Source organism: Natrix helvetica (genome assembly GCF_964273705.1).
Source record: "Natrix helvetica genome assembly, chromosome: 8".
In the NCBI taxonomy this organism is placed as follows: domain Eukaryota; kingdom Metazoa; phylum Chordata; class Lepidosauria; order Squamata; family Natricidae; genus Natrix; species Natrix helvetica.
In genome coordinates, this window is record NC_138559.1 from 15,270,194 (window position 1) to 15,287,820 (window position 17,627).

At 37.6% G+C, this 17,627-nt stretch overlaps 1 protein-coding gene across 3 annotated transcripts in view; it reads right to left on the reverse strand.

Moving 5' to 3' along the window:
• The window catches only part of UNC5D (unc-5 netrin receptor D), a 440,995-nt gene that overhangs the window by 73,785 nt on the left and 349,583 nt on the right, over positions 1–17,627 (reverse strand). For all 3 annotated transcript variants that reach the window (XM_081960671.1, XM_081960672.1, XM_081960670.1), the window contains exons 5-7: positions 15,703–15,883; positions 13,914–14,081; positions 7,375–7,539 (exon numbers count right to left, since the gene is read on the reverse strand). In XM_081960671.1, coding sequence (XP_081816797.1) covers positions 7,375–7,539; positions 13,914–14,081; positions 15,703–15,883 — 514 coding nt within the window. The remainder of the gene's footprint in view (positions 1–7,374; positions 7,540–13,913; positions 14,082–15,702; positions 15,884–17,627) is intronic.

The window sequence follows — 17,627 nt, forward strand, 5'->3', positions numbered from 1 at the left end:
TTAAAGAAATATGAAAAGACCTCCAAATAAATATATCCAAATCTGACATAGACTGGAAATAGTTTGATCCAACCATGCTTAATCAGATCATCTAATTCAATGCCAACTGAGAAATACTTAGATAAAAATATGATTATAATGTTTCTAGAACTGGGAAAAGGACACCTCATGGGTCATTCATAGCTCCTTGTCTTTTAGAATCTCCTCCCAGATGGCAGAACAAAAAATGGAGAGAGAGCGTGAATTTCAAACATGGAAGGGTTAGTAGAGTTTTCACATAAGCTGCCGTTGCAAAATCCACTCTCTGGAGATGAAAGAAACACAGGTTGCAGCCGCCAGAATTTTTCATTGATTGGTTACTTCACATTAAATTTAATAAGTGAGAAAAGTTCAAGAGAGCATAAAACTGGTTGCAAGACAGTACTCCTATGTGCTGCCCCTCTCCCTCCCCCTTGCTCCCTCTCTCACTTTCTTTTCTGTTTGAGCAGTCAATGTGTGTGTGTGTGTGTCTGTCTATCTGTATGTGGCTGCATGTGTATATATATATGTGCGTGTATGGGTGTGTGTTCGTGTATTTGTGCATATATCCAGGTTTTTACAGGATGGCAAACTAGAAATGGAATCGCAAAAGCCCCAAGTTATCATAATTGTTTTGTTTTGAAGCAGTTTATCTTTAGCTGGGATTGTGGTCCATAAAGATGACCCTAATCCTTTCAAAAGAAAAAGCTTGTGTCTAAGCAGCACAGTTAGACAAATGTCAAGCTTTGCTTTCTATGGGCTTAAGTAAAAGGCAGCATTTGAATCTGCCCAAGTCTCAAGCATCTTTTGGTCTGTCTGATAGGATTTAACTACAAGCTTTTTGCTAAGTCGGTTGGATACATCAGTAGAAGCTGTCTGGATCCAAGGAGAATGGAGGTCGCCCCATACAATGCAACTTCAGTCAGAGAAAAGAATAGAATTAAATTTGGTGAAAAAAAAGATTTTATTTTATTGGAATAGTCCCAATAGCCAATGAAAACATTGATTATCGCTGTGGCAAGCTGAGATGTAGTAAACACAAGAGACAGAATCAGACAATCCTTTGTCAATAAATAGATCCAAGCACTTCTGGACAACTGTAAGCCAAAATATGGTTGACGTCCAACCCAGGTTTCAAGACAATGTTCTCAGTACATTTAAGCAATTTTCAAAGTTAATTGGCAAGTATCGTTCATTTTTACCACAAGTCAAATTCTCTGGATAACCACAGATAGGCTGAATCACACCGCGTTCCAATACTTGAAAGAGAACAACAACAACAAAAAAGCTCTGATCTCAGAAGGTCCGGGGGTTGTTGTTGTTGTTGTTTTTTGAAGTAAGGTTGGTTTTAGTAACTGAATACAAAATAAAAATGAAACAAACAAACAAGACAGTAAATTAAAAAATAAACAAAAATTAAATTAAAAAACCCAAGAGAAAAAGACACCCATGTGATTGGATACAGGAACATATTTAAAAAGATCTACTTATACATTTAAAAGAGTAGTACCCATGGTTTCATTGTAATCAACCATAGGTCTTTTATTTTGATAAGTAATTTGTTCATAAATTTCTAAGAACAACCACCTTTTAGATCACTGAGTAGTTAGGAACATATATTTCCAAAGCTGAAGAATAAATCATTTAGCTATAAGTAGGGCACAGAAAATTCATGGTATTTTTTGAAATGTCAGATTTTTATGAAATAGAAATATAGTTTTAAAGGAGATAATGACTGGAGATATTAAATATATGCAATAGTTTATTCCCCAAACACAGTGCGGTAGAACAGTTGTGCAACGCTTCACAAACATATGTCTTATTGAAACAGCAACACTATTTATTCAAGACTTTTCTTTCAAATGCAAGAGAATCTATTAAGTACAAAATAACAGAATAAGAGAGAAGTAAGGGAGGTCGTCTAGTTCAACCTGCTGTCCAGTCTCTTCTTAAAAGCATTCTAGGTTGCTTCTCTCCTTGATTAGTTTGTATCCATTGTTTTTGTCTTGCTTCTGGTGCTTTGGAGAATAGATTGACCCCTTTTGTTATTCTCTTGTTCTGAGTACCAGGCAAAAACAGCCCAATTAACAATCTGGATCAGTGGATTTTGAAAGGGAAGATTTTAAAGCAAAGTCTTATTCGATTATTACTAAAAAGCTGAAACTAGTGTATGAAATCTGCTGGCTTATATACTCGTATCTAAAGTTTATATCTGTAGATACTAGAGTGCAAATGTTTATATGGTAGAAAAATCACTCATTTTTTTCTTTCATTTTTTTAGCCAACACTGTATGACAGGAAGGCGCCAAAGATGCTTCTTACCTGTTGTCCTCTTTAATCTGAAACTGTGATATGGTAAATGAATCTTAATGACAAGTGCTCAACGTGAATCCACAAAGTGAGATATAAATTTGCTTGAAAACAGCTGCTCTGGCTTTTAGTAAGCCTGTAGGAGGTAACTGCTTAACAGCACAAGGAATATTGACAGGAAATGAGTTACTTTTTGCTGATTGGAATCGATTTGCCAAATCCCTAAAATGAGTGCAATCCAACACCAGATGCAGTTCACACTTGTTCAATGCTGGAAGATCTTACAAGAAAAATGAATGAATGAATGAATGAATGAATGAATGAATGAATGAAGGAAGGAAGGAAGGAAGGAAGGAAGGAAGTCAAAGAGTGCCTTTGTAGTCCCTTTTTCTTCTTCTTCATTGCCGATATAGGTTGTCCAAAGTGTATACAGTTGTAATATAAAATTCTCAAATATGCCAATGAAGGGGCAGAATATAAACAAGTAAAATGGCTGTAGTTGTATCACTTGTTTTACAATGGATTTACAGTGACAGTTTATAAATCAGCACTTTAGATTCTGGCTTATGTGTTAATGAAGCTGGTAAAGTCTAGTTGGTTCCAGAGCACCAAAAAATTACTTTTCTTTTGTGGGGAGATTATCTTTTTCTCTAGTGATAGCCTAAGAATTAATATTGCAATTATAAGCTATATACTATAGAGAGGTTTTCTTCTACCATCCATAAATTTGACATATACAAGAAGGGTTTCTGTACTCATAATAATGTAATTATGTAAAACTTTTCCATACAAAATGAGGAAATGGTTAGCACACATACCATGGGAGAATATTGGTATAAGCCCTCAATCTTACTTAGACTACATAGGCAGATAATGGGATTGATGGCCACCGGACACCTCGGCAAATCTAACTTAATTGATTCTACAATTTTCAGGCTTATGCAACTGAATGTATAAGTATCCCTGAATTTCCTCCACCTTTTAAGTATTTCAAGGCTCATCAATGGTGGAGGTAAACAAGGAGAGCCAAGTTAGTTCTGTACTAAGAGATGGTTCATTCCAATTTCCACATTACTTTTTGGGACATTGCATGTCAACACAACTAAATTCAAAGACGGTTTTTTTCCCCGTGCCATCACTCTGCTGAATACTTAATTTCCACAGCACTACCTTAGGCCTAAGAAATTTACCCATGTAGTAAGCTGTACTGCTATTATCATCTTTCTCGTCTTCTCATTTCTCATCTTCTTACCTTTCCTACTATCTTTCCCTATTGGTATCTTATGATTTATCATCTGTTGTTTGTATCTTATGGTGAACGATTGTAACTATGATTTATGATCTATGGCCTATCACTTTGTTGTTGTATGTATGTAAACTGAGAGCTTATGCGCTAGAGACAAATTCCTTGTGTGTCCAATCACACTTGGCCAATAAAGAATTCTATTCTATTATGTTACATTCTATTCTGTTCTGTCCTATCCTCCTCTGCTCTGCTCTGCTCTACTCTTAGAATTATGTAATTGGATACATATAATATCCACATATAAGTCTGTGTAGAATTCCTCTGATATTTTCAAATGTCTAAATAATATTGTTGAATGTGTACTGAAGTGGAAAAATTATCCATGACCCTATTTATGAGTGGAGACCACTCAATCTGCTTGACCCAGCGTGGTGAGGTAGAATATAAGCAGCTTTGCATAGACATAAAATAAATGCTGAATGATGTCAAATGTCAATCATAACATGGATTAGACTTTTTTAATAGTGAGATAGGCAGAAAAATAAAATGGAGGTCAATACTAGTCAGTTTGTGTGGTTAGCTACTTTTCCATTTCCACCTGAAAATACAAGTGCTCATTTAAGATAACCAGTGAGTCAACATCTTCAAATGCATAAGCATTAAGGAGGCTTACTTATATTTATTCCTTCAACGCATAAATTATTATTACCTTTTCATAGACACACACTTAATCTATTTATTTTTGAGAACCACACACTTTGTAGAGTTTCAAAAGATAGCTTAATGCCAACGCGTACATTTGTTTGACAATGCAAAATAAAGTGGTTTTTCTGTATCGCTTCATACAATTATAGAAATAGTAGAAAGAACAGTCAGTACCATGGTTAGCAAAGATCAAACAAAAACACAAAAATCCATCCAAAAAATTATTTCTCAACTCAAAATCATCCAGGGATTCCAGTATTTAAAACCAAAACAAATCCAACCCAACAGCCATATATTTTTCAAGGACTGCTCTAGTATGCTGTTAAGTTCATATACATACATAACTATTATAAAGAATGCAACAAGAAAATTACCAGTCTTCATGAGAGAATAACTCCTGTAAACCTTTCATGGGGAAAAGGGAAGGAGGAGTTCATTACCCAAACTAGATAAAATCATCAGTGCTAGTTAAAAGGAAGGAGCCAACCCCAGGCAAAACTTGACGCCCATAACTCTGGAATAGGAAACATAAATATTCTGACTAGAAGAAAAAAACAGTAGGGAAAATATAGGCTGGCACATACAGTAGAACCTCTGGTCACAACCATAATTTGTTCCATAACTTTGATCACAAACTGATTCGGACGTGATCTGGACCTAATTTTGGAAATTTGGCACTTACAAAAAAATTGGCGTGGAAAGGGAAATCGGCTGTGAAAAAAAATGTGAATTTTTTGCTTGGAACCCAATTCGGTCATGATCAGAAGTGTTTGTGACCAGAGGTTCTACTGTAGTGAGGATGAGGTGAGACGTAAGCATTACATATAAGCATTAGTCGTTTAATCTAGGCTTTTGTATGAATAGGGAGCCAGTGCCATGACACACAATCCCATGTATTTCCCCCTTTTATTAATGTAGGAAGAAACTCCTGCCTATAGGATCTGAGCAATCCTGAGAAATTCACAACAGTGGGAATCTTAAAAGATGGTGGAAACCTTGATGAGGTCTTTGAGGTCTCTTCTAACTCTCTTCTTTTGGTATGCATGACAGCTAATGTGCAAAGTGAAGATAACTACACAGAAACACCAAGGATTACTGAAGACGGAACTATGGTGAAGAGTTCATTTCATGCCCAGCAGGACAATTAAGTAGAAACGGCATGACTGATTCACAACCACATGCCTCAATATATGTTATTTCTTTATACATTGAAAGATGTGTAAAAGAAACTGTACCTCTTCTACTGCAGGAGCAAACATCATGCTTATTTGTAAGGTGTTTTAAAATAATTAATCTCTCCTGTCTGCTCGATCAAGAGATTTTCAAACAGTGAATAATACTGTATTGAGTGTAGTTACTGGATCCCTGAGCAAATAATCCAATTTTGCCTCTGATTGGGAGGGGGAGAGATTTCAGATACAATATATCAACATTCACTTAAATATTAATTCTGAGAGTGCACTTGTTCAGAAATGTTCTTTGGGAACTAAAAATTCACATTTCTAACTATAATAAGGAAGTCCTGATGAGTTCAGTAAGACTGAGCTACATACACATATCCTAGTTGTCCCCAACCTTGAACCACCAACATTTATAGGATTTTAATACCCAGTTAGCACGGCTAACATTTAAGATCTTTCCATCCCCATGGTCTGAGAGATCACAACATCTACCAACACATGCTAATATGGGATGATAACATGAACAATCCTCTAGTCTTCACTTTCATCCCACCCAAAGCAGAGGTTGAAATATTCTCTCTCTCTCTCTCTCTCTCTCTCTCTCTGCTTCTCTCTCTCTCTCTCTCTCTCCCTCCCTTCCCTCCTGTCTTTCTTTTGCTCATTCTCTCTTCTCTTCCCATCACTATTTTAGGTGTTGAGGGCATTGCTCCTTCAGGAAGAAAATGTTGATGAAGGACAAACAAAGACAAAGTCGTATCTGGATCTAAATGTGGGTGAAGACATCCTATTTTTCAATCCTTCTCTCAATACTCTTTAAATCAACTTCTGACTCCCTCTTTCTTTTCCTTCACTGTTTTTGCATTACAAGCTAATGGGGAGTGTACAGGCTGAGTGAAAGTTGATAAAATTAGGCCAAAGGCTACACGAAGCTCTAAGGCAACAGGATGCCAATATTAATAAAAAGAATAAGGCCTTTAACCATGGAAAGAGTTGGGGGAATTTTTCATACTCATAACATAGGCATACAGAAATACAATTTATTATCCATCACTTCTATTCCCAAATTAGAAAACAGTGTGCAGCTTAATGATCATTCAGCTATGGACATGGAGCAGAAGGAAGCTACCTCCCAGAATATGTGATCTTGCTTTGACATAATCTGTTTTTGTAGCAATGAGTCATACTGGACTAGCCTAGTTAATACCAGATTAATTATTCACCCTCAGAGGAATCCCTTCTAGCCAATGTAACTCTTCCCAGGAACTTCAAAGGGTTTGAGCTCCAAAGAAAAATTCAGATGAAATCAAATAAACGAAAGCTGCAAATATATGCAATTCATCAGCTCCTAGTGGAAAAAGTGGACTTCATACAATTCTCATCAGTCTCTAACATCAGTAATTCACGAGATAGATGGGTGGCTATGAAGCTTATAAGGATGCAAGAGGGTAAAGACGGGAGGAAGATAGATTTGAAAAGTTTGAGTTGGAAGTAGTTAAATCGCCAAAGGATGCAATTAAACTGGAGTTACAATTAGGCAATTGGAAGGGGCTACTTTAAGTAAGTTTTAGTCATTTCCTGACTCTAAATAACAGGAATGCACTATCAAAATTTGCTAATTGTTGCAGGATCCAATCTGGGTCAGTCACCAAGACCAGAGGCTTAGTTTTAGGAGCTTTCAACATTTGAGCACGAGAGAAGTTCCCTGGGGTGGGGTTCTAGCTTGGAAGACGAAACCTCTGGTCCTATTGTGTGACCCTGATTGGATCTTGCAACATTATCCTGGGACATGTATATTTGTCTTCTTTGATAGTGGTGCTTACAATTGGAGTTTGCAAAGAGGAATCAAAGCTCACACATGGCTAGAGATTGTTCAGCCCTCATTTAATAGACAAGTTTCCCAGATGCATGACTTACCTTGGATGCAAAGGCCTTCCGTACAGTTCTCTGATTCTTGGTTTGGTCCTTCACAGAATTTCCCACCATTCCGTGGAGGTGGAGAAGTGCATTCCCGGATCCTCAAGTGCTCACACTCAGGGCTGCAGATGGACCATTCACTCCACATACCCCAGGCACCATCCACTAATGAGGAGAGAGAGAGTGATAAATGGTAGATTTCAGTACAAGACATTCGATCTTATATGGAGATTCTCAGTCATCTAGGTAATGGTTGTCCCAAACGTGCTTTTTCAAAAGGAAACTGGACTTTTTTTTTGTTTTCCCTTGAAAGCATTTCATTTCTCATCCAAGGAGCTTCTTCAGTTCTGATTGAAGTCCTTCCATTTTCCAACATTCAGTCGGAACTGAAGAAGCCTTTTTTTTTTTGAAGAGAAGTGAAATATTTTCAAAGAAAAACAAAGAAAGTCCATTTACCCCTTGAAAAAGCACCTTTGGGAGAAGACATTTGATCCAGAGATAGTTTGAATCATTCGGAAAAAAAGAAATGGAATAATGACATTGTTTGGTCTCTCCACTTTTTAAAACAATGCATGCATTTTCTTATATGGCTGAATTTCCTTTCCTGCTCCTCCTAATTGGCAACATTCCTATCTCTAACTTCAGTCTTATATTCCCATGTTCCTCTTAGCTTTAAAACAAATATTGATTCCCAATGTTGCACTGTAAATAAAGCCAAATATCTGTGGAACGTCTGCATTATCCTTCACTTCCTCCTTCTACCGATCCTCCCCGTGTCTGTTATATGCAACATTTTAGAAGATATAAGATCCATGGAGGAGAAAAGCACACTGTTAATAGTGTGCAAAGAAGGCACAGACATTGGACTTCATATAATGGCATTAGGTACAGGAAAACTGATGATGATAGCTTTCATGGTGTGGTGGTGATGGGGACTTTGCAAAAGAAGATGGGGGGAAAGGAAGATATTAGATTCTAAGTGTTGTTGCTTCTAATCCATATTCAAGTTGGGAATGAGCCATTTTTTTAAAGGCCAATGCTGAAATGGTGATGCAATGGCATGATTTGAATGGGTGGGCAGCTTTTCATTCTTTGTGGAATTGAATGGATGCATGTGATAATTCTGGATTTTTGTCCAGTCTGACTTCAAATCTTTCATGTTCTCATGCAATGATGCTGTCTTAGAACAGGAGAGCTGGATTTGACTCTCCGAGTTCCCATTTTTTATGTGTACATGGGTTTTCATTTTTGGCATTCCTCCTTACCCATTCAGATAAATTAGACTGCAATCTCAGACTGCAATCTTCTAAATACTAAATAAGCCCTAACAATTTTACATGCTAATCTGAATTGAGCTGTAAATTCCCACCTTTATATCCTCTTCAAATAACCATAATTCCACTCAACTCCAGATGCTGAGTATGCTCTCCGAACTTGAAAAGAAAAAGGTAATGGGAACTTGGAACTTGTGAAATGTTGGAATCTATGCAAGAGAATATTTGTAGCTCAGGGTTGAACTATGGAGTCAGGTCTAGCACTGATGATGTTACCTAGTATGGTAATAAAATATTTACAAGAAAATGGCCAAGCTCAGAGCGCATGAAAGGCTCCCCCGTGTTAGAATTTATCCTTAGTTTATAGAGGAAAAGCAGATAAACTATTCATGGAACACATGAACCAAATTTGTATTTAAAATTTAACCTTGAAATAAATTCCTTTTCTTTTTCAATTTATTGGGGACTAGCAAACCCGAGCCTGCAAAGATGAAGTGAGAAAAGCTAAGGCTCACATTGAAGAAAGGCTTGCCACAGAAGTAAAAAATAACAAAAAAAGCTTCTTTCAACATGTTAAAAACAAGAAAAAGGTCAAGGAAACAATAGGTCCATTGCTGGGAGAAAGTGGCAAGAAGGTGACAAGCAACAGGGAGAAAGCAGAACTATTTAACTCCTTTGTTGTATCTGTCTTTACACAAAGGGGAAAAAACCGTCCAACCTATCAAAAACAGCACCACAAAAACAGATTAGTAATACAAGTTAAAATAGGGAAGACAATGGTAAATGAGCACCTGTCTACCCTAGATGAGTTCAAATCACTAGGACTGGATGGATTATACCCCAAGATTCAGAAAGAACTGGCAGATGAGATTTCAGAACCACTGAACTATCTCTTTCAAAGATCCTGGAGCACCGGGGAACTGCCAGAGAACTGGAAAAGAGCTGATGTAGTTCCCATCTTCAAAAAAGGGGGGAAAATAGATCCAGGAAACCACAGACCTATCAGCCTGACCTCAATACCAGGGAAGATTCTGGAAAAGATAATCAAGCAACGAATCAGCAAACACCTAGAAGCAAACGAAGTAATAACCAAAAGCCAACATGGGTTTGTCAAAAACAGATCACGCCAGACTAATCTTATTGCATTCTTTGACAAAGTGACAAAATTAGTGAACCAGAGGAATATTGTCAATATAATTTACTTGGACTTCAGTAAGGCATTTGATAAAGTAGACCATAACCTACTACTTGACAAAATAGAAAAATGTGGGCTAGAAAGCATCACTGCCAGATGGATTTGTAACTGGCTGACCAACTGCGTTCAACATGTACAGTAGTCCTCAATGGAACTGCATCTACATGGAGGGTGGTATGCTGTGGGGTACCCCAGGGCTCTCTTTTAGGTCCAGTACTCTTCAACATATTCATCAATGATTTGGACGAGGGGATAGATGGGGAACTCATCAAATTTGCAGACAACACCAAACTAGCAGGAATAGCCAAAACTCCGGAAGATAGGCTCAAGATACAGAAGGATCTTGACAGACTTGAACATTGGCCGCTATCTAACAAAATGAAATTCAATGGTGAAAAAAGTAAGGTTCTACATTTAGGCAAGAAAAACAAAATGCACAGATACAGTATATGAGGTACCTTGCTCAATAGTGGTGACTGTGAGAGGGATCTTGGAGTCCTAAATATAAGGCAGCAATGTGCTCTCAAAAAAGCCAACACAGTTCTAGGCTGCACTAACAGAGGGATAGAATCAAGATCACGTGAAGTGTTAATACCACTTTATAAGGCCTTGGTAAAGCCACACTTGGAATACTGAATTCAGTTTTGGTCGCCACGATGTAAAAAAGATGTGGAGACTCTAGAAAGAGTGCAGAGAAGAGCAACAAAGATGATTAGGGGTATAATAGTTTCTCTTAATCCTGCAAACATCTAGCAGCAATGTTCCCTCTAATTTTGCTCCACACCGGTGTGACTTCTGCCGGAAGCCCTATTCTATTCTATTCTATTCCATTCCATTCTATTCTATTCTAGAACTTTTTCCTTTGACATATAGCTTGCAGAGAAGTATGTCTCTTCTGTCTTTGCAACTACAGATTCATTGAAAGCTGGATCTGCCAAAAAGAATGAATATCCAATCTTTCTTAAAACAAATAGCTCAAAATGAAAATGTCTGAATGTGAATCTAAAGCTCAAAATTGCCCTCGAAGATTACAAGTGCCAAATTTTCATCATTTTACCAAAGGGAAAATGAAATAGCTTCTCTTCAGTTGTCACTCTTCCTGCTATTTCTGACTTTCTCAGATTCATTTGGGTTGCTTCATTTTGGTAAGAGAAGTAGAGAAAGATTGCCTGAAGCAAAATGAAGCAAAATGAAAATAATAAAAAAAAAATGATCTCAGAGAAAAATGCTGATTCATGTACAGCCTCAGCTGGAAACTTTGCAAAAGATTCAGCAACTTTTACATACTTCCACACCTACGAGATACACACAAAGTACCATTTTCAATAAAAAGTACAGATGGCAACTCATATAGCAATTTTCAATTGCATGGTCATTCTGCAAAATTTCATTTCATGCCAATCTTAACAAATTGCCATCCTTGTATTTGGTATAGCTTTGAGAGGTGAATAGAATAGCAATAGTAATAACATACGGGCACTCTTAGACTTATGACCACAATTGAGCCCAACATTTCTGTTGGTAAGTGAGACAGTTGTTAAGTTGTTCATTTTACAATCTTTCTTGTCACAGTTGTTAAGTGAATCACTGCAGTTATTAAGTTAGTAATATCATTGTTGAATGACTCTGGCTTGCCCATTGACTTTGCTTGTCAGAAGGTCACAAAACATGACCATAGGATACTGCAACCATCATTAAATATAAACCAGCTGCCAAGCATACGAATTTTGATCATGTTAAATGGGAATGCTGCAATGATCATAAATGTGGGAAACAGTTATGCCACTTTTTTTAGTTGCTGTTGTAATTTTGAACGGTCGGTAAATGAACTGTTGTAGGTCAAGGACTACCTATATCATCCAAATGATTTGTATTCCTGTTGGAGAGAAAATATAGAAAGGAAGAATGTCTGTGCTTGCACATTTTCTCTTTTTCATTGTCATAGAAATAGTACCACAATTGGTTTTCTATTACATAATTTTCAATAGTCCCTCAGACATTGGAGTTTGGCTGGAAGAGGTAAGAACATCTTCCCCAACTGAGATTTGAACTTTTGGAAGAAATAGCATGGCAATATTTTCCCTTCTTCCTCCTTATTTTAATAGGATATATATTTTCCATTTCTGTTTTTCAAGCAAAAGGAAGATATAGGTGAAGTTCTCATAACTGGCTTGTGGGGATTTTTAACACAAGTCTTAATTATGAAATGGACATGAGAAGTGTCCTGTCCATTAATCATTTCTTCACAAGTGTACTCCAGAGGTACACATATACCCTAGATTTTGAGAAGATTAAATATATTAATCTGTCAATTAAATTCCAAGGAAGACATTCTTAAGAGAATTTCCTGATACAAGATTTTTGTTGATCTTAAAGTATGAATCACCTAGGTTTAGGATGGAGATGGGGAAAAGTATATTACTTGAATTTTTGACATCTTGACCCATTCAAGTAAATAAGAACACATTTGAAGAGATTACAGAAAAAAAAATGAGAACGAGGTAGGCATCTAGAAGAAAGGACAGACTCAGCAGACTGGGAAAACAGATTTTAGCACCATCTCTTTTGGTGGCAAAGGAGGAAGTGGAAAGAAAACCCAGAGATTGGTGGCTATGATTATTTATGAGATTCAACAATGGTTTGAGGATTTTTGCCTCAACAGATGCTTGAAGTGAAAGTAATGTTGCTATGGAAATTCAGATTCCAAAAAAATCTGGAGTTTTTGACATGTGCCAGAAATATCAGAGCTAGCATATCTAAGAGAAATTCAGGATCAATACATTTGTGAATTGCCTTACAGAGAGCACACTTTCCAGCTTGTAGCCTATGTAAGCCTTATCCAGTTCTGCTTGAAGTATGTGTGTTCAAATCATGCCTAGTTAAGAGAAGTTAGAATAAAGGAGGATAAAATGTTTGCAGTGTATAGTGCAGTTCCACTAAATTCCAATTTAGACCATAGATAGGTGTTCAAACACCCATTGTGTTCGAAGTGCTTTAGGTAATAAAGCCCATAGGGAATATGTAGAAGAAAAAAGGGAAAATGCATATATACACACAAACATACAAATAATCAGATTGCATAAGAATCAAGTTGCAGATTAAAATCTTAATAACTGTTTGGGCATAATTCAATTCTCTGAAACTGGGACATTAAAAAAGAAAAAAAAGTTTGTAGTTGTGTCCATGTGTCCCAACATCCACCACACTCTGGAATAAAGATAATTGAGGAATTGCCTTTTTTCCCCACAATTTCTACCCATCCAATCAGATCAAATAGGGCAGGCATGTTGCAGATCCATCAGCCAAAGAATCCCAGTTGACGGGAACTAGAAGACAAGCTTTTTCTAAGTATTAAGATACAAATATACAGATGAAAAATGATACAAATTGATTTATTATAGGGAAGTATAATGTGGAAGAAAAAATAATAATTCTTATGTAAATATAAAGTTGGGGCCACTGGAATGCCACCCCGAGAACCCATTAGAGAAAGAAAATAAGTAAGGGCAACAACGGAAAGGAGGGAGGTAGTGGAGGGAAAAGAAGAAAGGGCAAAGCAGAGGAGGTAAGGGAGGGGAAGTAAGAGTAGGAGAGAGGGTAAGAAGGAGAAGAAGAGAGGAGGAGTGGGGGAAGGGAAGAAGAAAAGAGGAAGGAGAGGAAGAGGAAAGGAGAAGGCAGAGAAGGAAGGTTGAGAAGATGGAAGGAGTGGGTTTGTTGTGAAACAAGATGGAGGTAGGGGATGGCAAGAAAGTTGACCCCAACTGTGTTTTCTATATTCATAAGAAGATTGTGATAAATGTTAATAGCTAATAGAGAAATGTCAAGAGTATTTACAGGAATGTATATTTGTGAATGTATATGAAAGGAAAAATAAAATTTTATTTTAAAAAAGAGAAGCCTTTTCTGCAGCAGCCCTGCTCTGTGAAACATCCTTCAGTGATTAAAACGCCCCTAACCCTGTTAGCGTTCTCTAAAGCTTTAAGGACCTGGCTATGAACCTGAGCCTGGGGCTCTACAAGCGCTAAGGGCCCTGCCTCCTGGCTACACTGTTAACAGGGTATCTTGCTTACTGGGACACAATGATGTGCAGGTAATTTTCTGTACCGACATTCCTTCGCAGAAAGCACCACCATTGAGGGGAGCGGGATTGGTACATGTGCGGGATCTCTTTTGCATTCCTCTGCCACACTGGGCATTGCAGTTCGACCAAGCAGTCCAAGAAGACCAGCCTCCGTTCACTATGCAAACACAAACATAGGGGAACAGATAGATAGCGTATTAGAATTTTGCAACAGGCAGTCTTTGTTACAAAACGTTCCATTTTCATTATTTTCTCCTTATAAACAAGAAGACGTGAGAATTATCATCATTTCCATTTTACATGCTGATGGGCAAGTATTACTGAGATGCACCTGTAGTTTCAATAAATGTGTATGTTTGGTAAGGAACTAATGATGACATAGGCTCACTTTAATTCTTTCAAAGCATTTAAAAAAAAATCAATCCCACCCTTATTGTTTTTATAAATAACTCAAGATACTCCTTTCTCCTCCAATTTTCCCCTCCTATAAGGTGAGTTGGGGTGAGGCAGAGTGACAACAACCCCAAAGCCTTCCAACTGGCTTTCAGGCTTAAGAGAGGATTAGAACTCATGGTCTCCAGGTTTTTAGGCTGGTACCTTAACACTAGACCAAAGTGGTTTTCATTTCAATAAGGAAACGGAGGGAAGTGAAGCGAAGGGAACGCTTGAGACATCCTTCGGTCTTAATCAATGAAATGCCATTTGGTACTTTAATAAGAAGAAAATATGAAACAAAGAAAGAAAGAAGCAGAAGACCTCCCTGCTGCATTTCAGGTTCAACTGTCTGAAAAATGTCTGTAAGGTCATTGTTATTCTATGTCTTATGATTGAGTAAGAGGATCCACTGTTGTACAGACAGGTATCATTGGTATACATTAGACTTTGGATCTCAAGATATTGCTTAACAGCATTACCCAACATCCTTACCTTGGTTACATCTAGTGAAAGTCGAGCGTCAGCAGTTTATAGGCAACAATAGACTCCTCTTCAGTATAACCAATATTTTACTATCTAAGAAAAAAGTGGGGAATATATAGCCCCAGTTCCACATTAATATACTTCTCCTCCTCCACCGAGACACACTTCTATTCACTAATGAGCAATTGACTTTTACCTCTTATGCCCACTCATTCTCACCAAAGTATAAATAGAATGTATGTAGCCATCACTTTTATGCTCTCAATTCTATTTTGAAATCAAGGATCTTAATCTTTGATTGAACAGAGAAGTGTTAATAAGTTATTTTAATGTTAAAAGTTATTGCTATTAAAAACAATAATAAAATTATATTTTGCTTGGCTGCAAACATACTGTAGTTCATGAACGGTTAGAAGTCAGGAAAGGGAGCACTGATATCCTTATTACTGTCTCCTTGTTACTATTAGGAGTAGAAAGTTTATTTCAGTGTTCTATTAAAGTTGTATCTAAATTCTTGGAGACTGCCCGGACATGTTGTTGCAATTTTGTTGGCATGGTTTTCAAAAGTTATTTGCCATTAATTCTGTTTTAAGGCTGAAAGAAAATCACTATCTCAGGGTCATCCATCTGGCTTCATATCAAGGGTGGAACCAGAATTCAAAGCCACCTGGTTTCTAGCCTGATGCTTTAACCCAGTATTTTTCAACCTTGGCAACTTTAAGAGGTGTGGACTTCAATTCCAGGAAATCCTCAGCCAGCAGTGATGCTTAAAATAAATGGGTGGATGAATTCATTAACAGTATTGATCAAGCGAGAGGGATACTCAGTCCAAGAAATTACAGCATGTCACACCTACTGACCATACACCACGACTGTGGCTGAGAGGCTTCTTCGTTTGGCAACAATGTTGGATGCCATGCAAGTGTAGTTCCCTGAGTCAGACAGTCGGGCTTGACGGATAATTAGATTATGATCTGCTCGGGTATCAATATTTTCATCCTGTTCAGCATTGACCGGTTCTTCATTTTTAAGCCATTCCACCTTAAAGGAAAGTGAGTGGAGAAAAAAAAAACAATTCATAAACTGTGAATATTGACATGCCGCTCTGGTCACTATTTGAAATTAATTATATTAAAATAGACAAATCCGGTGCTGTCCCTGGAATCTCTTAACACTATCCATGTTGACTAAGCGTCATGGGAATTGAAAAGACTTGGATGGCATCATATGATCCTCCTCCAATTAATAGCTGCTGGATAAAGTAGGATGACAATGAATTCAGGACAGCAGGACATGCAAATAATATGGAGCCTTCTTTATTCAGTGTATTCAGTAAAGGCATAGGAACAGTGAAGAAAGCTGAATTTACTATGCATTTCCTTGGATATCTATATAGAAGTCTATATATTACAGGCATTAATAAAATAGGATGTTGATATAAGGGCAGGAGAGATACAGAATTGGTAAAACAAGAATGCAGAGCTTCTTGCTGTTCTGTGTCTTCAGAACTGGGAAAAAATGTGGCAAATAAGGATATCTCCAGAGAAGAGGTACAAACCTGGGGGATAATGGAAAAAAGAAAGGAGTAGGATAGACCAGGTAAAGTCACAAAACACAACCCCATTCTCCTCCCTCGCTGAAGCATTACACCAAGACACTTTAGAAATAGAAGTATCTTCACGTAATGTGAAGTATCTCCAGAGATAAAGCTAAGAGCAACCACTTTACTGAGGCAGATGGCTGAAAAATATCACAAGGAAGCAGCAAAATCAAAGCACAGCTTCAGAAGCTTCAGAATCGGGAAGAGTGATGAATAAATATTTCTTTGTCTTCCAATTCTCTGAGTCTATGAGACTTTCCTTTTTCAAAGGAAAGAAGCAGCATCCCTCCTCTTTTGGGAAAGCATTGTAATGGGAAATCCCTGCTAGTATTTCCCCCATGGCATAAAGCAATCCTGAGGTTCCAAAGATTTTTTCTTAAAAGTCACAAGCTCTGAACCTTAAAGACTCCCCAGCCAACTCTGAGAGACAGTTTGTTCCATTCCAGAGAGCTGTCTCAAATCTGCTAATGTGAAACCACACCAAAGTATACTTGATCCTGCAGAGCAGGGAAATGAAGTGCAAACACTACATCTTCCATCAATAAAGGAGAATACTTGTAGCTCAGAAATGAGGATCCTTGGTGCTCTCTGAGCTTAGTTGTTTTCTTGCAGATGTTGCCTCCTGCAAATCAGGTAACGTCATCAATGTTAATCACTGATAGCACTGATGTTGTCCATTTGGATAATGAAATGCCCACAGAACCAACAACCAAGCTCAAAGAGCACCAAGGACCCCTCATACCTTCCATCGAAACGTTAAAAAAGTGTATCGTCTACACTTTTGCAATGGGTATTTCATATCTCTAAGAATTAGCCAATGACAGTTAAGGCACAACTTATTTTCAGGTCTCAAACGCTGGCAGATCACCCCAGGTGACAGCCCAGAGACATGGAGGCAATCAGTGTATGGATCTGCAGGCTACAGGCATTCATTAGCAGACTGTGCTGGGCAGATGGCTGGCAATTTGTAGGTTTTCTAGTTTATAAACAAATCGGCAGCCGACCACTATCATGGCCAATTAGAATCCATGCCAGGCAGCAGGCTTTTTTTCCCCCCAGCACCATTTATCACGTTGGTTAGCTAGGGACAGAAAAAAGCAAAATCAGAATTTTTGTTGAACCTATGATGAAAAGATGAGACTAGTGAGAAAAAGTGGGAAAGGAACATAGGATTTGCGATGAGAT